This window comes from Balaenoptera musculus, chromosome 15 (genome assembly GCF_009873245.2).
Source record: "Balaenoptera musculus isolate JJ_BM4_2016_0621 chromosome 15, mBalMus1.pri.v3, whole genome shotgun sequence".
Classification (NCBI taxonomy): Eukaryota; Metazoa; Chordata; class Mammalia; order Artiodactyla; family Balaenopteridae; genus Balaenoptera; species Balaenoptera musculus.
Genome location: NC_045799.1, coordinates 67,982,177 through 68,003,626, shown reverse-complemented (window position 1 = coordinate 68,003,626; position 21,450 = coordinate 67,982,177). Strand labels below are relative to the sequence as shown.

At 45.8% G+C, this 21,450-nt stretch overlaps 1 protein-coding gene across 2 annotated transcripts in view; it reads right to left on the bottom strand.

The window, feature by feature from the left end:
• The window catches only part of PRKCB (protein kinase C beta), a 311,017-nt gene that overhangs the window by 49,577 nt on the left and 239,990 nt on the right, over positions 1 to 21,450 (bottom strand). For both annotated transcript variants that reach the window (XM_036827010.1, XM_036827011.1), the window contains exon 10: positions 5,663 to 5,836. In XM_036827010.1, the coding sequence (XP_036682905.1) occupies positions 5,663 to 5,836 (174 nt within the window). The remainder of the gene's footprint in view (positions 1 to 5,662; positions 5,837 to 21,450) is intronic.

The window sequence follows — 21,450 nt, the reverse complement described above, 5'->3', positions numbered from 1 at the left end:
ACTTTGCCCCTAGACATCCATGTGCCTCACTCCCTCATTTGCTCTGGTCTCTGCTCAAATGTCATCCTTATCAGAAAGACCTTCCTTGATCATCCAATCAAAAATAGCATCTCTGTCTTCATCCATCCATCTCTTCCCCCTTTATTTTTTATTATTATTGTTTATTATCTGTCTCCTCCATTCGAATGTAAATTCCCAAGGAACAGGGGACTTTATCTCTTTTGTTCACTGATGTACCCTCACAGGGATGCAGCTGGGTCCTGACACATTTATGTCAACAAATAAATATTTGTTGACAGAATCAATAAGCCTTAGTACCCCCTGTAGACTGGCAGTAATGATCTGACTTTCAGGGATGTTGGCTTTAGGGATACTGCCTATTCCAGCCAGGACGCCTCCGCCTCTGGAGCACCAATCTGGGGGTCAGGGGATATGCAACTCCGGAAGGTGAGCGTGAGACGATGATCACCTTCATGGGCCTTCCTGCTCACCTGAGCCAGGTTAACAATGGTTTGTTTCACCTATAGGCAGGGCTCCCTAAATCTGAAAATCACTCCCACCACGAAATCTTTCCGATCATCGCAATATCCTTGTGGGGTAAGTAGGTGACTCTTTCATAGTGAAAAGAACACCTGAAGGGGCATTAGGACACCTGCCACTTACCGACAGTGTAACCTGAGGCATTTCAAATTTCTGAGGGTTGGTTTCCTTTGCAGAAGTGTGGACAGTAATACGTGCTTGTGGTATTCTTGTTAAAATTAGATGTGTTCATGACAATGAAGATAATTTCTAAACTAGAAAAAGGAATCTGGAGGTCAGGCAGAGGCAGGATAGCAAGGCTTTGGGGTTTGGGCTTCTAGAGTCTTACAGAACAAATGCCAGTGCCACCCCCCGCTCCCTGTGTGTGGCATTGCTCAAGTTACTGAACTTCTCTGAATATCAGCGCCCTTATCTATACATTGAGGGTAGTCACAGGGCCCACCCAGTCGAAGTGTCAGGAGGATAAAATGAGAGGTTACCTGTAGAGCACTGAGCACAGTGCCTGACACAGGCTGACACACTAAGGCTGCTGCTTTTTGTGCTTTTGATCATCCCTGTTGAGGCCGTTTTGGTAGCAACTCAACATAATCTACTAGTAAAAGCTTGGGCTCTGGGTTCAGTGGGCCTGTGACCCTGTGCTGTGTCCAGGGAAAACTACCCAACATCCCAGTTCCTCAATCCATTCACCTGCAAAGTGGGGGGGTCAGATAATCCCTTCCACCCAAGATGTTTTGTGAGGCTGGAACGAAACAGAGTTTTCAAAGGCCCACAGGATGGCAGATGCTCAGACAGAAAGTCAGATCCACTCCAGGGATGGGAAAGCTGAAGGAGGGAGCACCAGGTGTGGGATGCGGTGGGGCCCCTGCTGGAGCCTGGAGACAGGCTGGCTGCTGGCGGTTCTGCCCCACGCGTGTCAGGTAGAGTGGAAATCGGGTAACGTACACTCAAAAGACCTCATAGTGCAGTGATTAAGTGTAAAGCCCCTCGGAGCCAGGCTGCCTGGGTTCAAGTCCTGGCCCTGAAACGTACTAGCTATATGGCCTCAGTGTCCGTCTGTGACATTGGGATGATGTCGAGACCCATGCAAGGGCTGTCACGGACGTGGCTTATGATGGCTGGTCCTGTGCCTCACGTATAGTAGGCATTATTAGGTCTTTGAAATAAATTTATGTAAAATTAAAATATATGTGCTTAGCCAAAAGAAAAAGTAAATGAAAAAAATTTTCAGTGGGGGCCTTTCACTCAAAGAGCATCTGCTGCTGAGTGGACGTGAGATGGGAGGGTCTCTGCTCTCCCCTCAGCCAACCCCGCTCAGCCCCCAAGGGCCTCGAGCTCAGCTGGCAGTGAGTGTATCTCCCCAAGCCAAGCGTAACTCTGCTATTTAAAGTTATATTTTCCCCCCAAACAATACGGCCCCTCAACATGAGTTAACGATTTCATCTGATCCTCACCAACAAAGAAAGCAACCTGTTCCATCCCTGGCCTTGCTGGAGTGGGAGACCGTGGGTCGGTCTTCAATAGGAGGCCTCCATCCCCATACAAGACTCGAATCTACTCAACTCTCGTGTTTTACGTTCTCTCGGTTCTTAATCTCTCTTCCCTGGCAGGTGACAACTCCTGGAGGGGACCCAGGGTCTGCACAATTTCCATGCACACCCAGACCCTACTCTCCAATTCCAGAAAGCATAATGAAATGCAAGGCTCAATGTTAAAAGAAGAGAATCAAATCCACTCTACTCTATCGTGTTTAAAACAGTAAATTACAAATGAAGATACTGTACTTAATGAATATTAGTCACAAATGACCAATTTCCCCCAATCTCAACACATCCAACTGAAATTGAAAACTGCTGCTCCAAGTTAGCCCAGCCTCTTCCTTGAGAACAAGATCTCCTTGTTTACCACTCAGTCTGTTTACCACTGAGACTGTCCTTTATCTGGTGATGTCCACGAGTCAGTTTGGGAACCACCAATGGAAAAAAAGAGAAGATGTGAGAATGAGAGAGTCTAGAGGCCTAAGAGTCTAGTCTAATCCCATTTCTGTCACTACTTGAATACCTTTAGGCCTTAACTCCCCAAGGTAACACTAGGGATTTGGACTTGTAAGATGTATGCCCTTCCCGATCTTTGCCAAGTCCCAGGTAATGTGAATTATTGCTCACTTAATATTTTTCTTTACAAGGACTCTATTCTTTTACTCAAAAATTTTATTTTAAAAGCAAACTTTTGTCACCTTTGGGCATACCAGTGAGCCAGTTCATGAAAACTGTCAAATAACAAAAAAAGTGTCATGCATCTATCCTGCCTTTCCTATATGAACTGTATCACCAGGGGACCAAGCAACAGATGAGGGAAGTCTCTCTTTATAAAAGAATTCCAACTAATAAAGAAAAAGGAATGACAGAATTAGGATATCACCATCTCACAATCCTTAATGAATTCATGGACCTAGGCACAGAGCATCACTGGTTGCCAACACTTTACAAAAAGAGAGACAACCGGACATTATGTGACTTTGGATGAAAAAACACACACAGCCACCTATGGTCTTGCCAAAGGGATCAAACCTGGGTCTGACCGAACCTCTAGGTCCAGCTACCAATTTGCAGAAAACACAGAGGACAGAGGAAACATGTGGAGGGGCCCCATGACTATGCACTCAGCAAAATCCAGACTGTGAAAATGCTGTGGGTCAAACAGCCCAGGATCTTTAGCAGATAAAAGAAAGGGATGGAAGGAATGGAGAGGGAAATCACCCTATTAAAAGACAAATCAAATTTCTACAAATGGGAAAGAGTAAACTATCTTATCAAGGGATGATAAAACTATAGAGACAGGCAAGGAAGTCAAGCTACCATTTGGGGGGAGATTGAGATTGGGACGCAGAGAAGCTTCTAGAGTGGCTGCCAAAGTTCTTTCTCGACCTGGATGGTGGTATGAGGAACTTAACCTTGTAATAACTCATTATTAAAACATCAGTTGTGTGTGGTTTCTCTATATTTGTCTTATAATATCTCAAAATTTAAAAATAAAAAGACTTTATATTGTCATAAATGAAAGAAATCTGTAAAAATATATAGAAAATAAAAGCAAAACAGCGACTTAGAAACTGCTATTTGCCAAAGCTCAGAACCTGAAGCTTGGTCCTGTCTCTTCGTTAAAAAGTCAAGTGTTAGAAAGATGTTAATGGCCATGCTAGCACCAAACAGAAACATTCTCTTCGAGGCACTCAGAAGAAAATAAAGTGAACTGAAAAGAACGTAATTTAAAGTCCGTGCACCACCCAAAATCACCCTTTGAACTACCCAGGACCATGCTGCATGGTGGTGTGTGCTCTATACTTTGGCAAACACGATTTCAGCTCTTAGTCCTGCCTGCAGTGGAGTGAAAAATGTTCTTGTAGCCCCTCGTCACCAGCAGACCCCAACAAGAGGCTGGTGGGTCAGAGCCCCCGCAGGGGAATACTGTACACATTTGCCTAGAATGTTCCTTCTCGTGATGACCTGTGGTAGGGAGATTGTCTGGGATTCAGGAAATGGGCCCCAGCAGAAAATCATCCCTGCATCCAAAACATAGATGCCCCTGTGGCGATCAGGCAACAACCGAAGTGAATAACCAGCATCTATGAGCGTTTACCAGGTATCAAGCACTGTGTTAAGTGCTTCTCATGTATAATCTCATTTCCTCCTCATAGCAACCTTGGATGTAGCTCATTCACAAATGAGGAGACTGATACCAAGAGGTTTTGTAATTTTCCCAAGGCCACTCAGCCAGAAAGTGACAAAGCTGGGATCTTAACCCCAAATGTATCAAGAGACTACTTAGAACAGGGAAGGGGCTGGGTTCTGGCTCTACACCTTTCACAACAGGTAGTTCTATGCCTGGCGTATGGTCTGCACTGAGAAAACCCACCTCAAACCCAGTTCTGGGTCTTCCTAGGCTGGAGGGACTCAGTCTAACTTAGCAGAGCACAGGACTTGGTGATGTTGGAGAAGACAGCAAGTCCCAAGCTTTAAGGTACACGCAACTTGCTATAGTGTCCCATCTCGCACAGGGGTTGGGCTCTACAATCAGGATGTAGGGTGAGAACTGGAGAGAGTCAAAATAATCTTGAAAACTCCCTTAAAGCATCTTCAAGACACTAGGCCTTTGGCCCTTAGAAGCTCCCAAAGCAAGAATTAACTTTGTATCTCTTTTCATTTAGGCTCTGCCCCATCTCCCCCCTGCCCCCTGCCCCGCACCGCCACAGTGCCTGGTACCTGGGAAAGGCTCATAGATGAGGTACAGAGCTGAGTAAGCTGGGTCCCGTTTCTGAGAAGGTCATGTTCTTAAAGCAGAGAAGACAGACATGGGGATAGTTACAAGACAAGGCAATGGGGGTTGTCATAGCAGAACCTGGAGAGGTGAATGGGTCCCCAAATTGTTGCCTGATCGCCACAAGTATCCCCCTAGGTATGGAGACCAAGGTCTAGTCTGAACAGGGGAAAGGTTAAGAAGTTGCTTGAAGGGCCATCTCTTATTCTCACAGATAGAGGTAGGATCACAGTCAATGGCAGATAGTACCCAGATGCCCCCTTCTTCTTAGGAGCCCGGTTCTGATCTCACAAGTCCCTGCCCAGGCTGTGTCCCCTGCCCCGGGAGTCCTCTGAGGGCTGTATTGTCACGCAACCCCTCCTCCAAGGAGGTCCATGCAACCTGCAGCGTGAACTCGCGCATTTATCTGAAGAGTCCAGAGGGCCGACTGTGACCCTCTAGGGGCACATAGGAGGACCTTTTCCCTCATCCCCATCTGTAAGTTCTGCTAGTACATCTCAGATTGTGAGTCCTGAGTTCCTGTCTGCAAGTCACCTCTTGCTGCCAGAGGAAGGCCCTGCTCCACTGGTTATAAAACCAATTGCCTGAGTTCCTTTATCTTTGTTGAAACAGCATCTGCCTCAGGGGAGGGTGCTTCTCAGCAGCAACCTCAGAAATTCTCCGCGGTCGGCCGTCCCTGGGCCCTGACAGCTGCCTGTCTCTAGGAGGGGAAGGGCCCGGGTGTCTCTTTGCAGTGGTCACTGCCAGGACAGCTCTGGCCAAAGCCTGAAGCCTGGAGATGGAGTGGCCCAGGCCCCCAGGCAGTTACCATGGTCTGGAAGCAGGAATGCAGCTGGGTCAGGAAGGGCGGCTTCCCGGGCAGGGCCAGCACCCGCTTCTCTACCATCGTGCATTCCACGTCATCATCTTGGATCACCACGTCCTTCTTCAGGATCTTCACGGCGTAGAGCTCATCTGTGCCCTTCCGCTCTGAGAGCATGACCTGCAAGAGAGCGGGCACGTCAGTGCAGTAGTCGAAGGGGCCCCGGGGAAGCCACAGGCGGCTGATGGTCACTCAGGTCCGCTCCAAGCTTAGTCCACGTGCCCTCGGTGAATGCTGATATGCCAAGTGAAGTTTCCCACAGACCTCGCACCTTGAATGGCTGAACCCAATCAACAGAGGATGGATCCAAAAGAGAGACAGACTCACAGACGTAGAAAACAAACTTATGGTGACCAAAGGGGAAAGTGGTGGGGGCAGGGAGGGATAAATTAGGAGTTTGGGGTTAACAGATACACGCTACTATAAATAAAATAGATCAACAAGGACCTACTGTGTAGCACAGGGAACTCTAGTCAGTATCTTGTAATAATCTATAATGGAAAAGAATCTGAAGAAGAATATAAACTGAATCACTTTGCTGTACACCTGAAACTAACACAACATTGTACATCAATTATACTTCAATTTTTTAAAAAGCATATGACTAAAAAAAATTTTTTTTAAATTTTTTAAAAATAGAGGATGGTTCCAAGAGTGATGAGCAAGTATTCGGACATCCCTTTGGGATATGTAATCAACGCCCAGCCAAACAGGACTAGAATATAAACTCCATGAGGGCAAGTACCTTTGCCTGTTTTGTTCACTGGGGTAACCCAAGAGTCTGGAACAGTGCCTGGCATACAGTAGGTGTTCAAGAAGTATTTGTTGAAGGAGGGAATGAGTGAATTCCTGAAAGAACTGAATTTGGGGCAATTGTTCCCTTATTCTTTCAGTTGTTTAATATTCATTAAGAGCCTGCTAAGCACTGGGGAAGCAGCATTAGATGATCAGGCACGTTCTCTGACCCTGCATGCCAGGGAGGAAGGAACACTTTGGACATTAATTACAGGGATGATGAATGTAATATTTTAACATCCTCTCCTGTTGTCCTGGGGCTTCCTTTCATGCAGCTGTGGTCACAATCTGAGCATGTTAATCAGTGTGGCTTGTGACACATCATTATTTTCACTGGCTGTGACTATGCCAGAGAGAACAGTGACCAGCAGGTACCGTTCTCAAGAAGCCTCTTAGGGAGCATGGGGCAGGACCACATGGTACAAGACCTAACCTGGTCTGGGGGCTTCTGAGATGGCTTCCTGGAGGAAGAAGCAATCAGACTGAAGTAACTATATACTGCGTGTACTGTGTCAGATATTTTGCAGGCAATAATATCAATCACCACAATATTTTGAGCACTTACCAGGGTGCCAGACAATGGTTTTCATTTATTATGTCTCATTCACTTTGCCTAAGACCCTAGGAAGTCGGTACCATGAAGAACCCTATTTCAAGAGGGGAGGAGCAACGGGGTGGGGGGTTAAGAGGTACAAACTACTAGGTATAAAATAAGCTCCAAGGGCATATTGTACAACACTGGGAATATGGCCAATATTTTATAATAACTATAAATGTAGTATAACCTTTAAAAATTGTGAATCACTATATTGTACACCGATAACATATAATATTGTACATCAACTACACTTCAATAAGAAATAAATAAATAAGTTTAAAAATTAATTAATTAAAAAAAAATTAATTAATTAATTAAAAAGAAAAGAGCCCTATTTCATAGGAGCCCGGGGCTCAGGGAAGGTAAGTGACCTTTCATACCACAAATTCAGTTAGGGACAGAGCCAGGATTTGAACTCCGGTTTACCTGATCCCAAGGTCTCTGCCTTTATACACTCCACTTGCGAGAGTTCCAGAAGAATCCTCAAGGAGTCTAGGTGGCTGAGGAAATGAAATGCTCCTACCTGACTCAGCTGGAGGACCAGAGAGCGCAACAGAGGCCTGGGACCAGAGGGGGTGACGCACAGAGGGAGCCCCGAGGCAGGAGGGCCGCTTGCACACTCCTCTCGGCTCCTGCCCTGATGGTAAGAGGCCTGACTGCACCGCAGCTCTGGGCTGCGCTCGCCGCCCCTCACAGAGGCCCGTGTCCTGCCCGCACCACCTTCCCTCTCATCACAGCCAGGGGTGGCCATGGGCGATTCAGGCCTAGGAAGTTAGAGCACTTAGGGAGAAAGGCCCTGACGCACACCTCCACATCAAGAGGACTTTCCCGACTGCTTTCTCCCCCAGCCTCACCATAGAAATACGAGCTGCCGGCTGGGCAGGTCCTCCCTGCCGGGCATCTACTCAGTCCTCACAGCAGACCCACTCGCCCCCATGGCAGAGTAGGGCTCAAAGTGCTGGAGTGCGTGTCTTTAGCTTATTTCCCATCTCCCTCTGCTCCCTCACGGGTACCCAGAGCCGTTTTCCCTTCCCTAGTCCTCACCAAGGCAGAAACAATGACTCCACTAAGATGTTAAGAGTAGGCTGGAGACAGGGGTTTTCTGCTCCCAGATTCCCGAGAAGGCAGGGCTGGGGCAAGGGCGGGGAGGAGGGCGGAGAGGTGACTTAGCCAGAGGCGAATGGGTAGAGAGACTGAAGGAGGATGCAAGCAGAGTCATCAGCTGAGAGGACCCCCAAGTGCACAGGAGGGGCTCAGCGCTGAGCCGGCTGTGAGTGTGGCAACCCCACTGCCCCGTCACCACTGGTCCACGTACCATCTAACAACCCAGAATACTCGTAGACACCCTACTCCACCCAACCACCACCCAAGAACACAGGGGAGGGGCCCTGGACACCTTGAATGTCAATGCAGTCCCCTGTCTGGAGGAGTAGCAGGACAGATGGCTGAGAATTTCCCCAGGCACCAGAGGCAGGGGTGAACACCCTACATCTGTTTCAATTACTCCCCTTGTACAGATGAACAAACTGAGGCTCAGAGAGATTAACCTGCTGGAGCTGATGATTGTTCTAAAGATGCAGATCTGACCAGGCTACTCAAATGTTTCAAGTCCCTCAGTGACTCCTGCAAGTCAAACAATTTCTTGACCACATCCTGTTCTTTATTTTCCTTTGGCTATTCTATTCCCACTGCCTGTAGTGTCCTTCCACACGTTTTCACTGCTCAGAAAATCTGAGATTCAGCTCAGATGTTACCTTCCTCTATATCCCTCAACGATCCACATAGACCAGACAGGTTACTCCCTCCTCTGGACACTGGGACTGCTTTGTATCTACGGCAGGTACTTTAGGGCAAGTGTTTCCAAACTTCAATCAATCATTCACGTGCCTTTTTCACATTTTTTCCCTACCACCTAAACTGGTATTTACTTAGTATTTTTTAAATCTAGTCACATCTTTACTTAACTACATTTATCTGAAAAGGAAATTTTATATCACCACCATTAATGGCAAGCCAGTATCACCAGCCATAAGTGGAAGATGAGCATAAAAGTAAATAAAAGCGGGGGCTTCCCTGGTGATGCAGAGGTTAAGAATCTGCCTGCCAATGCAGGGGACACGGGTTCAAGCCCTGGTCCGGGAAGATCCCACATGCCACAAAGCAACTAAGCCCGTGCACCACAACTACTGAAGCCCACACGCCTAGAGCCTGTGCTCCGCAACAAGAGAAGCCACTGCAAAGAGAGGCCCGTGCACTGCAACAAAGAGTAGCCCCCACTCGCCGCAACTAGAGAAAAACCTGCACGCAGCAACAAAGACCCAACACAGCCAAAAAATAAATAAAATAAAATAAATAAATTTACTTTTTAAAAAAAGTAAATAAAAGCAAAGCAGTGCTAGGGAATTCTAGCTAGATACTGCTGGCTGCTGAAGGTTCCAAGCCAGGCCTGCGTTTTCCTCTTGTTTACGGAAAAAAGTGATATTAGCAAATGTTAGCTATTAATGGCATGTTGTCATCAAATGAGACTTTCTGATTCAAGTAATTAGAAAGACTAAGAGAAAATATAAAAAGAGAGAAAAACTTTATCATTCATGTGGCACCTATGTACCACCTTAAAAAAACTCAATTACTCAACTAAAATCATCTTGCAAATCATCAGTACTATGTGCTTCACACCTTAGAAAGTACTGTTGCATTTGTAGAGATATTTATCTTTTAGTCAATCAACAGGGATGTGTGAAGATTTTCGGTGCCTGGCCCTGCCCTAAGCCACAGGGGTAGAGGGGAGAATAGCCAGTACCAGAGGACCCCCCTCACATCCTGCAAGTGCTACACAAAGGGGCAAACTCTGGAAAATTCCCCTATAGCAGCTGGAGGAAAACACAACTGACACACACGAAGCATTAATAACAATTTAGAGATAGAACTGAATCAAGTTCTAGAGCAGGGGCCAGCAAACTTGTTCTGTAAAAGGACAAAGAGTAAATATTATAGGCTTCGGGGGACAGTCTCTGTATCCACTACTCAACTCCGCCACTGTAGCGGGAAAGCAGCCGTAGACCACACACAAGTGAATGGGTGTGGCTGTGTCCCAATAAAACTTTATTTATAAAAATAGCTGGTGGGCCCAGCTGACCCCTGTTCTAGAACATGTATTTCAAAAAAGATCGGGAAAAAATAAGAGTGACTACATTATCAAAAGTAGCCACAGTTTAAAAAATAGAACTACCATACGACCCAGAAATCCCTCTATTGGGCATATACCCCGAGAAAACCATAATTCAAAAAGAGTCATGTACCACAATGTTCACTGCAGCTCTATTTACAGTAGCCAGGACATGGAAGCAACCTAAATGTCCATCGACAGATGAATGGATAAAGAAGATGTGGCACATATATACAATGGAATATTACTCAGCCATAAAAAGAAACGAAATTGAGTTATTTGTAGTGAGGTGGATGGACCTAGAGACTGTCATACAGAGTGAAGTAAGTCAGAAAGGGAAAAACAAATACCGTATGCTAACACATATATATGGAATCTAAAAAAAAAAAAAGGTCTGAAGAACCTAGGGGCAGGACAGGAATAAAGACACAGACGTAGAGAATGGACTTGAGGACACGGGGAGGGGGAACGGTAAGCTGGGACGAAGTGAGAGAGTGGCATGGACATATATACACTACCAAATGTAAAATAGATAGCTCGTGGGAAGCAGCCGCATAGCACAGGGAGATCAGCTCGGTGCTTTGTGACCACCTAGAGGGGTGGGATAGGGAGGGTGGGAGGGAGACGTAAGAAGGAGGGGATATGGGGATATATGTATATGTATAGCTGATTCACTTTGTTATAAAGCAGAAACTAACACAACAATGTAAAGCAATTATACTCCAATAAAGATGTTTAAAAAAAAAAAAAAGTGGTCACAGTTTAAGTTGGATATGGACCCTAGCATGCTTTTCATTTCTTCCAACTCCTTCTTAGAGCCTTCTGATTGGGCAGGGGATCTATCTGGCCACAGCTGATTGGATTAGAGGTGGAGAACTGATCTAGGTTGAACCAATCAGATTCTCTCATTGAAGAATGTGGAATTAGGATGCTCCATGTAGGCACTCTAGGATCCTGAAAAGAAAAACACACAGATCTGCCTAGAGAGGTCCTTTCCTACCACATGCAGGCAAAGAAAAATGACCCGGATGTGTGGGGGAAACAAGAAGGTCAGGGAATGAGCAAAGGCCTTGCTTTCCAGTTCTTGGTTCCCGTCTCTCATGAGGCTTGGCTGTTTCCATAGAAACCTCCATATCTCCCCAATAAAGTTATTATTTTATTTATACTAGCTTGAGTGGATGTCTACCTTTTAAAGATCTATAAGACAAAATTATCGCTTGAGGAGTACAAATTCTTAATAAAAATAAAAATTTCAGTAAGTCAAACAGCATCAGGTTAGTACATGACCTAAAACAAGACAAATTCTTCTTTATAAATTCCATTCTTTTTAGGTGCCTCTTGCCTATATCAGAACCACGTGGGGTACTTGTTTACAAGGCAGTTTCCAAGCGCCACCTCTCATCCAGAAGCTCTGACTGTGGCCTGGGAGTATGCATTTTAACAAGCGCCTCCCTTCCCCTTGATTCTAATCACTAAATTTGTTGCTCTGAGGAACTCTGAGGTAATATCAGAATTGATTCATTTAATATGAGGGATAGGAGGTGTCTAGAAGTAAAACAGATAGAATCCTTTTGAGTGTCCCAACGCTTTCTCCGCAGTCGTTACCAGGGGCGAAAAGGGAACTTTGCTCCTTAATATTCTAATCAAGCTTTCCTTTCAATAGGAATCTCTCTGCCCTTGGAGAGCTTTTTGAGAGCTTCCTGAGAGCTTTCCCGGTATCATGAAAGAAGTGATATTCTGCGGTGGTTTCAAAACATGTCTGTAAATATTTGACACTCCTCAGTGAAGGGGCAGAGTCTATGCCCTCTGCTCTTGAACCTGGGCAGCCTCTGTGACTGCGTCAATGAACGGAATACAGTAGAAGGGATCCTGTGTGACTTGGGAGGTAGCAGCTTCTGTCAGTTTCTCTTGGGACACCTGCCTTTGGAGCCCTAGGCCACCGTGCTAGTGAGGCCACGGCATGAGACCACGTGGAGAGGCCTGGGGACCACACCAAGAGCTTGCTGCCTAGACAGCACTGGGTGCTCCAGCCCGAGCTGTTCCAGCTCCAGCCACTGCAGGACAGAGCCCAAGCCACAAGCAACCAGTGAGACTTCCCAATCTCCTGACCCACATACACCATGAGAGATAATAATATACGTGTTGTAGTTTTAAACCTCTGAGTTTGAGGATGATCTGTGATGCAGCAACAGGCAACTAGAACAGATTCACCTGAGTTCATCTGTGCCCCAATGCAACCCAGCCTTGTCAGGTGTGGCCCCTGCTACCTTGCTTTATTTATTTCTTGTGTTTGGTTATGAACACTCTTTTTAATCAAAAAACTTTTAAGGCTTCAATTGAGATGGGCAACAGAGATGGAATTCAGTCTGCCTTCCAAATGTATCGCCTTTCCTAGTCTCACCCAGGACCTGGAAGGCTGGCCAATTCATTTATTCGTTCAGTAAACATGAATTAAGTGTCTGGGATGTGCCAGGCACTGGGGATGCAGAATGACAATCCCTTCAGGAGGCTTACACACCGGCACAAATGAGTCCAATTCAATTATGATTAAACTCCTGAAAGAGAAGTTCATGGTGCCCTGCGAGTATTCACATGAAGGACTTAACTTGATTCGGTGGGCCAGCAAAAGATGCCCTGGGGAGGTGATGGTTAAGCTGAGACCTGAAGAATGACCAGGACTAGCACAGTGGACATGGGGGAGGCATATTCCAGCCAAAGGGAAGCGATTCGTGTTCCCTTAGGAGTAAACTACCTGGATCCACAAACCTTGGTCTAGAAGTACTGTAGGAAGTGAGCTCTTAAGCTCTAGAACTCAAAGTCCAGATGCCAACTCCCAGCCCTCTGAGATGTCTCCAGCAGAGAGAGCTGCACTGACTCCAAGTCGGGTGGCTGGACAAAGAACGGGTGACGTTCAAGGGGAATGGGCCAATGTGTGTGCCAGGGAGAGAGAAGACAATGTGGGGATGACCAGCATGGGAGAGAAGGTGGCCAGTTTGGGGCTGATATGATAACCACCCCCATTTCTTACCTACTCTGTGCATTATTTCATTTAATTCCACACAGATGGGTAGTATAGGTACTGCTACCGTCCCCGTTTCACAGGAGAGGAAGCCAGGGCTTAGAGAAGTTAGGTGAGTGGTCCAAAGTCACTCCTACTAGGAAGTGACCCTTCTAGGTCACCTATCTCCAAAGTCCATGCTCTTAACCATCTGATTCTCTGAGCCGTGAGCACCAAGCGTTGGGTCATGAGGCTGTACTGTCTGCAAATTATTGCTGGAGTGTTTCAAATTCGACTCCAGATCCTGGCCCTGTTCTCCTTTTCCTACCCATCCTACCTGTTGAGACTTCAGCCCTTGTGGCCTAATTCATGGTCAAGAACAGAACACTTATGTCCTTTCTCCATTTCATATACAACCACTAACAAACCACTCATCTACTGGTCGAGATGAGCTTGGTCTGAGTTAGTGCTGTGGTCACGACCCCAGTTCATCCATCTAGTCCAAGAGCTCTATTGGGAATTGTGTGCCAGGCATGATGCTGGGCACTGGTGATGTGTCCGCGAACAGGACAGACGTGGCCCTGCTTCCAAGCAGTAAGTGGCTTGAGAAGATCTTACTCCCTCCATCTGTGCCCTCAAGTGTTGGTACGAGAGAGAAAAATGACAGAAAAACAGCCATAGCACCAGCAATGGCGATGGCCACGATCTAAAATGCTCCTTTACGTAGACATGATTTTTTTATTAATTGTCTCTCGCAGTTTCTGGAACTCCCACTTCAGTTAATACCAACATCGAGGGCATGGGCTGTTTGTTCAGCTGTCCCTCCATCTCTAGGGTGAGGATTCCAAACAGGTTGAAAGGCTGTCTTGAAGTGACGTTCTTATCAAATTCCAAGCCACCTCTGCTCCCCAAGAATCTTCTGGGAGAGATGTGATCAACGCAGCAGCTCCAGTGACAGCAGATAAAATGGAAAGTAGCCCAGGGACTCCTAGCCAGAAAGTTGATGGAGATGAACTTAACTGGCAAATCCAAATGGCCGAATGTGCCTGGAACCTTGGCCCTTGACCATGGGACAAGATGGCATCATGGTTAGGGCAGGGACTTTAGAATTAGGAGACGTGGTAAATATCCAAGTTCCACCACATACTAGCTGCATGACCTTGGGAAAGTCACTTAACTTTTCTGAACCTTAATTTCCTCGTCTATAAAACAGACACACTAGCAATGCTCAGCTTTGGGTGGTGCTAAGGGAACTTTGGGGGATAAAGTATGCAAACTGTACACCTTAATTCAGCTCCGTGCTGGGCAAATGATGAGTACTTAGGGACTTGTACTAGTTATAATAACAAAGAACCAGAAACTGTGTGGCGTAAAACAACAGAAATCTATTCTCTCACAGTTAAGGAGACCAGAAGTCCGAAATCAAGGTGTTGGCAGGGTTGGTTCCTTCTAGAGGCTCTGAGAGAGAATCTATTCCATGCCTCCCTCCCAGCTTACGTGGTTACCAGCAATCGTTGGTTTATGGACACATCATTCCAATCTCTGCCTCTGTCTTCACACGGCGTTCTTCCCTGTGTCTCTGCCCCAATTTCCTCTTCTTATAAGGAGACCAGTCATTGGATTGGGGCCCACCCTAATCCAGTTTGAGCTCTGAACTTGATGACATCTGCAAAGACCCTATGCCCAAATACGGTCGAATTCACAGTATCAGTAGTTAGAACTGGAAAATATATATTGAGGGGAGACAATTCTATCCACTACAGTGGTTATCATCAGCTTCATCTTTTCAGAGAAGGACCAAGGGGACCACTTGTGATCTCTGTACACAGCATCAATTTCCAGCTCTCAACTGGCTAAGGAGATTTGCCCCGAGGGACTTGTGTGTCCATGTGCTTACTAATGGGAGAGGGCAGAGATAGTTAGGGACCAAGGCCCCGCTCCCCACTCCCCCCAACTTCAACAGACACCTGCCGCAAGTCCAAAGCCAAACCGAGCCTCCCTCAATTCGTCTCTCTTACATCTCTCATCCAGTGCATCAACAAATTGTTAGCTCTGCATTCAAAATACATGCCATACTCCTGTCTGATCTAAGCCACCACGATCCCCACCCTGGTCTCCTGCAATTGCCTCCTAGATAATTCTGTTTCCACTCTACCTGCTCCCAACCTCCACGTACACTCTGTCCTGTCTGCAGGACCCTTCCCCCAGATACACCCAAGAGTTTGCTCCCTCACCTCGTTCAGTGTGACTTCCTTGCAGAGATCCTCCCTGATCACCTTCTCTAAAGTTGCAGCCCTTTTGTCACTCCCCATCCCTTTCCACTACTTTGTCTTTCTTCCCACACCTGGCATTCTATTAATCGCCGTTTGTTTCTTTTCCTCCCTCCCTAGAATGTTAGTTCCAGGAGAACAGCTGTTTTGTTTGACTGGTTTGCTGTCATATCCCCAACATCTAGACACTCAATAAATATTTCTTGAATAAATGAATGAAAATATCTGAGTGAGGGTGAAGTAGCTTAAAAAGAAAATCCCTAGATCTAGGTCACTAAAGATCTTCAGTTACTTGGTTCTCAGCATTGTTTAATTTATCTATGGCTAAATCCAACCTATAACTCACAATGAATTTGAGGTAGCATTCAACATTATATAATATTAAACAAGTAGATCTTATGATATGTAAATTATACCTTGATAAATCTGGTTAAAAATGATTATATAGCACATAGTGTGTATGTATATGCGTATATTATAAATATAGTGTGTGTGTTTCTATGTGTTGTACTATCAGCTTCCTAGAGGCCAAAGCAACCAGAGATACATGAAATGATAACAAAAGTTCATATTTTCTATCGGGAAAATCACTTTTTGAGGAGAAAAATAAGCTTTCCCTAGAACTTAGGTCTAAAGGAAATGTCTCACGTGGATCCTGAACACGCAGCGCCGCCGTGGACAATGTTCTTAATACCATCCCTATGACAGGGTCAGAGAGGAGGAGGAGAGACCATACCATCTAGCATTGCCGGAGCCTGCAAGCTTGACTAACGCACGGGGGTCTGGAAAAGATGCTAGCTTGATGAACTCAGATGGTGCATCTAAAATAGAGACAGAGGGAGACACATTTGGGGCTCATAGTGTCCCCGAACACTAATTTGAGAGGAGAGGATCGGGAAGGTGCAGGGAGCTGAGGGTGCACGGGAGAGGGATGGAGAAGCAAGTTAAGTGTGTACAGGGCAGGCCTCCAGGGGGACCACGAGCCCCTCTCCCTGCCTCTTGCACACCCGTCACACAAGGGAGTTGGCTTGTGGACAAGGTGGGGTGCGTACCCTCCTCTATTTTAGGGTTCTGTCTCTTTGAGGGTCCCCCGCCCTCTGGGACTGTCTCCTGCTGGGGCTCCTCACAGTCCCTCCGAAGACCGAAGACCGGCAGAGCAGAGAGTACTTTTTTACATCAGCTCAGTTGTAAGTCTTAAGGCAAATTCTGTCTCCTCCCCTGCCCCACCCTTTCCTTGGGTTTGCCTCGCCTCTGCTCGTACTGAGCTCCTGTTTCTCCAGGCTGCACATGAGAATTCCCTGCGGAGCTTTTACAGGCTGATGCTTGGGCCACACTCCAGACCAATTAAATCGGAACCTTCTAAATATCTGGGACCTTCCTGTGTGGCCTGCCCTGGGGGAGGACGAGGTGGTGAGCTGGCAAGAGGCCATCAGGATGGTATTGTAATCAGGGGCTGGAGCGCTGGGCACACACTGGCCACTGCTCTTCCAAGGGCGTCTGCCCACGCGGGAGTAGGATTTTGAGAGAGACCTGGGTGTGGCCAGGTTACTAAATGAAGGTGAGCGTCCACATCCTCATCTCTTTACAACATGGCAGGTATCCTGACAAGCTGTTTGACATAAGAGTGCGATTTTGACCTTGACAGAATCTGATAAGCTGGGAGTTCATATCTAAATAGAACTGTAAAATCACAGTAGGTACAAGTTCATCTCTGGAACCACGAGTTCAAAGTTTAACTCTATCATGTGCTTGCTGTGTGATCTTGGGCAAGTTACTCAGCCTCTCTGAGTCTCAGTTCCCTCATAGGTAAAAGGGGCATAATGACAGTTCCTCCCTCAGCAGGCTGTTGTCAGAGTAAGTGACATAACGCAGGTAAAGCTCAGAGCCTGGCACACAGAAAGCCATATTGTTAAAGTGAAAGAATAAATACAGAGAATAAGAGGAATGGTGGGTACAGTGGTTATTTCCCACAGTCTCCAGGTGGCAGAAAGTGAACTAGAGCAATAGACCAACATTTCTGCAAAATCTATTTCCCAGGAGATCCTTATGCGAAGCCCAGAACGAAAGGCAAGGTTGTACCGTCTGTGTTTAGAGGTGGGGCTGGCACGAGCCCTCCGGGAGAGGCTGAGGGGACTCTCCTGCAGGGAGCTACATGCTCAGTCCAGACGGGACTTCCCTGAGGAATCAGCAGACCATCTGTCATCTTCTGAAATTCTGAATGGGGAAGCGACGATGTACCCTGGATTCCAGGCCTTCACAGACTCATCTTCTCCAGCAAAGCCCTCCTTCAGACTGAGCCAGGGATGACGAGATGGCTTAAGCCACCCAAGTCCTGATAACCAGAGGCCTGGAATGAGGGGCAGAGCCATTCCTACCAGGAGACCTTGTAAGTAGATGTGGGGATAAATATAGACAAGAGTCCACCGATTCATAGGGCCATGATGATGCTTCAATGATACGTGTCATAAGAGCTTAACATATAGACAGAACTCAATATACTACGTTCATCAGAGTTGATGAATTCTTTACCTTTTGAGGTTCTCCTAACTTTCAACTTTCACCAGACATGAAGATGTCCTAACATGTTCTAGGTTATCTTAAGGCCCTAATTTTAATCCCCCAAAGTGTATTGTTACTGTTCAAACTTTGGGTCAGATTTTCTAAGCGTATGTATCCACACATATGTGTGTTTAAATTTTATATTTGATGGTGGACACACTAATCGAATATGAAATCATGTGGTTTGGGGGAATCAAATGCATTCGCCTCTAGCAGCAAACTGGAAGTTAGCAGTCTAGGAATGGTTCCTGGTTTCTAATAGCTTGCTTTGGAGGAGCAACTGGGTGGACTTGCAAATTGAGGAAGTACTTCAGGAAAAATTGAAAAGTGGTATAGAGGGGAAAAGATGCTAATTGGGAGTTAATAGTGTGGATCTGGGGCTTCCTTGGTGGCGCAGTAGTTAAGAATCCGCCTGGCAATGCAGGGGACATGGGTTCGTGCCCTGGTCCGGGAAGATCCCACATGCCGCGGAGCAGCTAGGCCCGTGAGCCACAACTACTGAGCCTGCGCGTCTGGAGCCTGTGCTCTGCAACGGGAGAGGCCGCGACAGTGAGAGGCCCGCGCACCGCGATGAAGAGCGGCTCCCGCTTGCCGCAACTAGAGAAAGCCCTCGCACAGAAACGAAGACCCAACACAGCCAAAAATAAATAAATTAATTAATTAATTAAAAAAAAATAGTGTGGATCTGGGTAGGACTGAATCACTTTGTGGATACAATCTTCAAGTTGGTGAGACAAAAATAAGAGCAGTGATAGCGTGCAGATCAACTGGGTTATTTCATGATTTATTATGTAAGGTGTTCCATATTTAAAATAAAATCTCTTTATATGGTTACCTACTGTATGATTCCAACTATATGACATTCTGGAAAAGGCAAAACCATGGAGACAGTAAAAAGATCAGTGGTTGCTAGGGGGTAGGGGGTGGGAGGGATGAATAGGCAGAGTGCAGAGGATTTTTAGGGCAGTGAAACTACTCTGTATGTTACTATAATGGCTGATGCATGTCATTATACATCTGTCCAAACCCGTAGAACGTACACCACCAAGAATGAACCCTAATGTGAATTGCATTCTTCGGGTGATAATGATGTGTCAGTGTAGGCTTATTGACTGTAATGAATGTACCACTCTAGTGGGGATGTTGATAATGGGGGAGGCATGGAACTGGGTGGTAGATAAATTGAGTTTTCAGATCAGAGGTCAGGGTGACACGTGTTATTAAGATTTAAGCCTCTTAAAATGATGCCATGTCACACATTAGATTTAATCAAGTTGAATTTTTGCCCACTAGCAGAGAAAGCCAATGGAAGTGTGAAACGAAGTTTAGAATGGAGGTACTTTCAGCCGAGTCATCTCTGGCTCATGTGGACTTGCTATTGTTAAGCAAATGTCACTACACCCATGAAAGGAATGACTCACAGTCACTGCTGGAAAGAGGGAGGAGAGGGAATAAGAAGGTTTAAACTTGAAACGACGAGCCCTGAGTTTTAAATGAAGAGGCTTAGCTGGATTTAATAAATGTTTAATTGTTTGATTGGGTTGTAATAAGAAATGCAAAAGAACTATTATTTCAAAACTCTGGATTGTATCACTTCTAATTATTGATATCATAGAATTGATATGGTGGAATTGATAGATATCCACTCGAGTTATTGAAGTGTTCTCTTGAGCTCAAATCAATGCTGGTGTCCTGTAGGTTTGCTTAGTCAATTTTCTTTGAATCACATGTTATATTTGACAAAGCTAGATGGTTAAAATAAAAGCAGATTTAATTTGACTCTTTTTTAAACAGTTCCCGGGAAAACAAACCAATAATTGATGCCTTTTACCAAAAGAAAACGCAATGAAACCCTTAAGGGTCTGTCATTCATTTCAACTATTAGGCGCACAAAGGAAGCCTGTTTCCCTATAATCTGATCTGCTCTGTGCACACAAGCCTCCCTTTATGATTGGGGTCACAGACTAATGGAGAATGGGTTTTCTCCAAGGCAGGAGTGGCGCATGTTGAGGCTGGGTGGCACAGTGGTCATGTGTTCGGGAGCCAGGCTCTCTGAGTTTGGACCTGCATCCACCACTGCATGAATCTGGAAGTCTCTCAACTCTGAGCCTCCATTTCCTCATGTAAAATGGGGATAATGACAGGACCCACCCCATAAGATCGTTGTGAAGATTAAACAAGCAATGCATATAAAACACTTAGACGGGTTCTCAGCACTCAAAATACATTATCAATCTCTGCAGTGATTTTCAATGAGGTCAATACATAATATGAAACAGAGCTGAGGGGCGGGGAAGGATTGAAACAAACTATGGCACGTTTAATTATATTAACCATCCGTAGGTGTGCATTCAAAATATTTACCATGGGTGTTGGATGATTAAAATCTATAGGTCTCTGCTATCATGTTTGTTGTAGAAAAGATTATGGGTAATGTTGTTAGTAAACAGGGATGCAATATCTTAACAGGATTAGAATTTCTGAAATAGCACATAAAGATGCAGTTGAGATGGATGTGTGGAGGGTGAACTATGACAGCACAATAATTGGACCAGAGGCCGTGAATTATCGCCCGACACAGAGTTTCCCTGTTAATAGGCTCTATCTGGCCCTTCAGTAAGAGGACTAGATTTAACTTTGTATTATTTTTCCCACAGAGCCAGGCAACGTTTTGAAGACTATACAGACTTAAAGGAAACACTGGCCTGTGTGCCAGACAGACCGGTATTTTCTTCCTTCTCTTCGAGGAACTGCCCACATCACATTTGCTTTTCAGAGAGTCTATTCCTGTTGTCCCTCCTGACAGATGGCTGGAAAAGTGACCTGTCCCTTTGGCCACAGCTAATTGGATCACATGATCACTGAGCCATACTGGCCCATCAGTCTCTTTCCTGGGGTTTTAAATTCTAGACTATTCTAGATTTGGGGATTAGACATTGAGAATTGAGAAGTGACGTAAGGCTGAAGGAGGTAACATTGATGCACATCACAGTGAGAGACGTCAGCAAGAAGCCAGGGTGACAGATTGGGGACCCCAGGATGGAGACGATGAATGCTGGGTTCCTGGAAGCTTTCTGGTCCCAGCTGCGCTTCCTGCCTTTGGATGTTGGGAGATACACAGGAACATGCCATGTCTGTCCAATAAATCCCCCTTTACTCCCTGTGGCTTGATAAGAAAACTTGAATTCCAGACGTTTCACTTTCCTTGATATAATTAATTTTATTGGGAAAATAGACCCTTATGCTTTTTTGTTCTGTAATTTACTATCCTCTGAGGGGTGAATGTCGGGGCTACAGAGAAGCAGTAAGTCACTTCATTGATGAGAGACCTGGACGAATTCAGAAAGT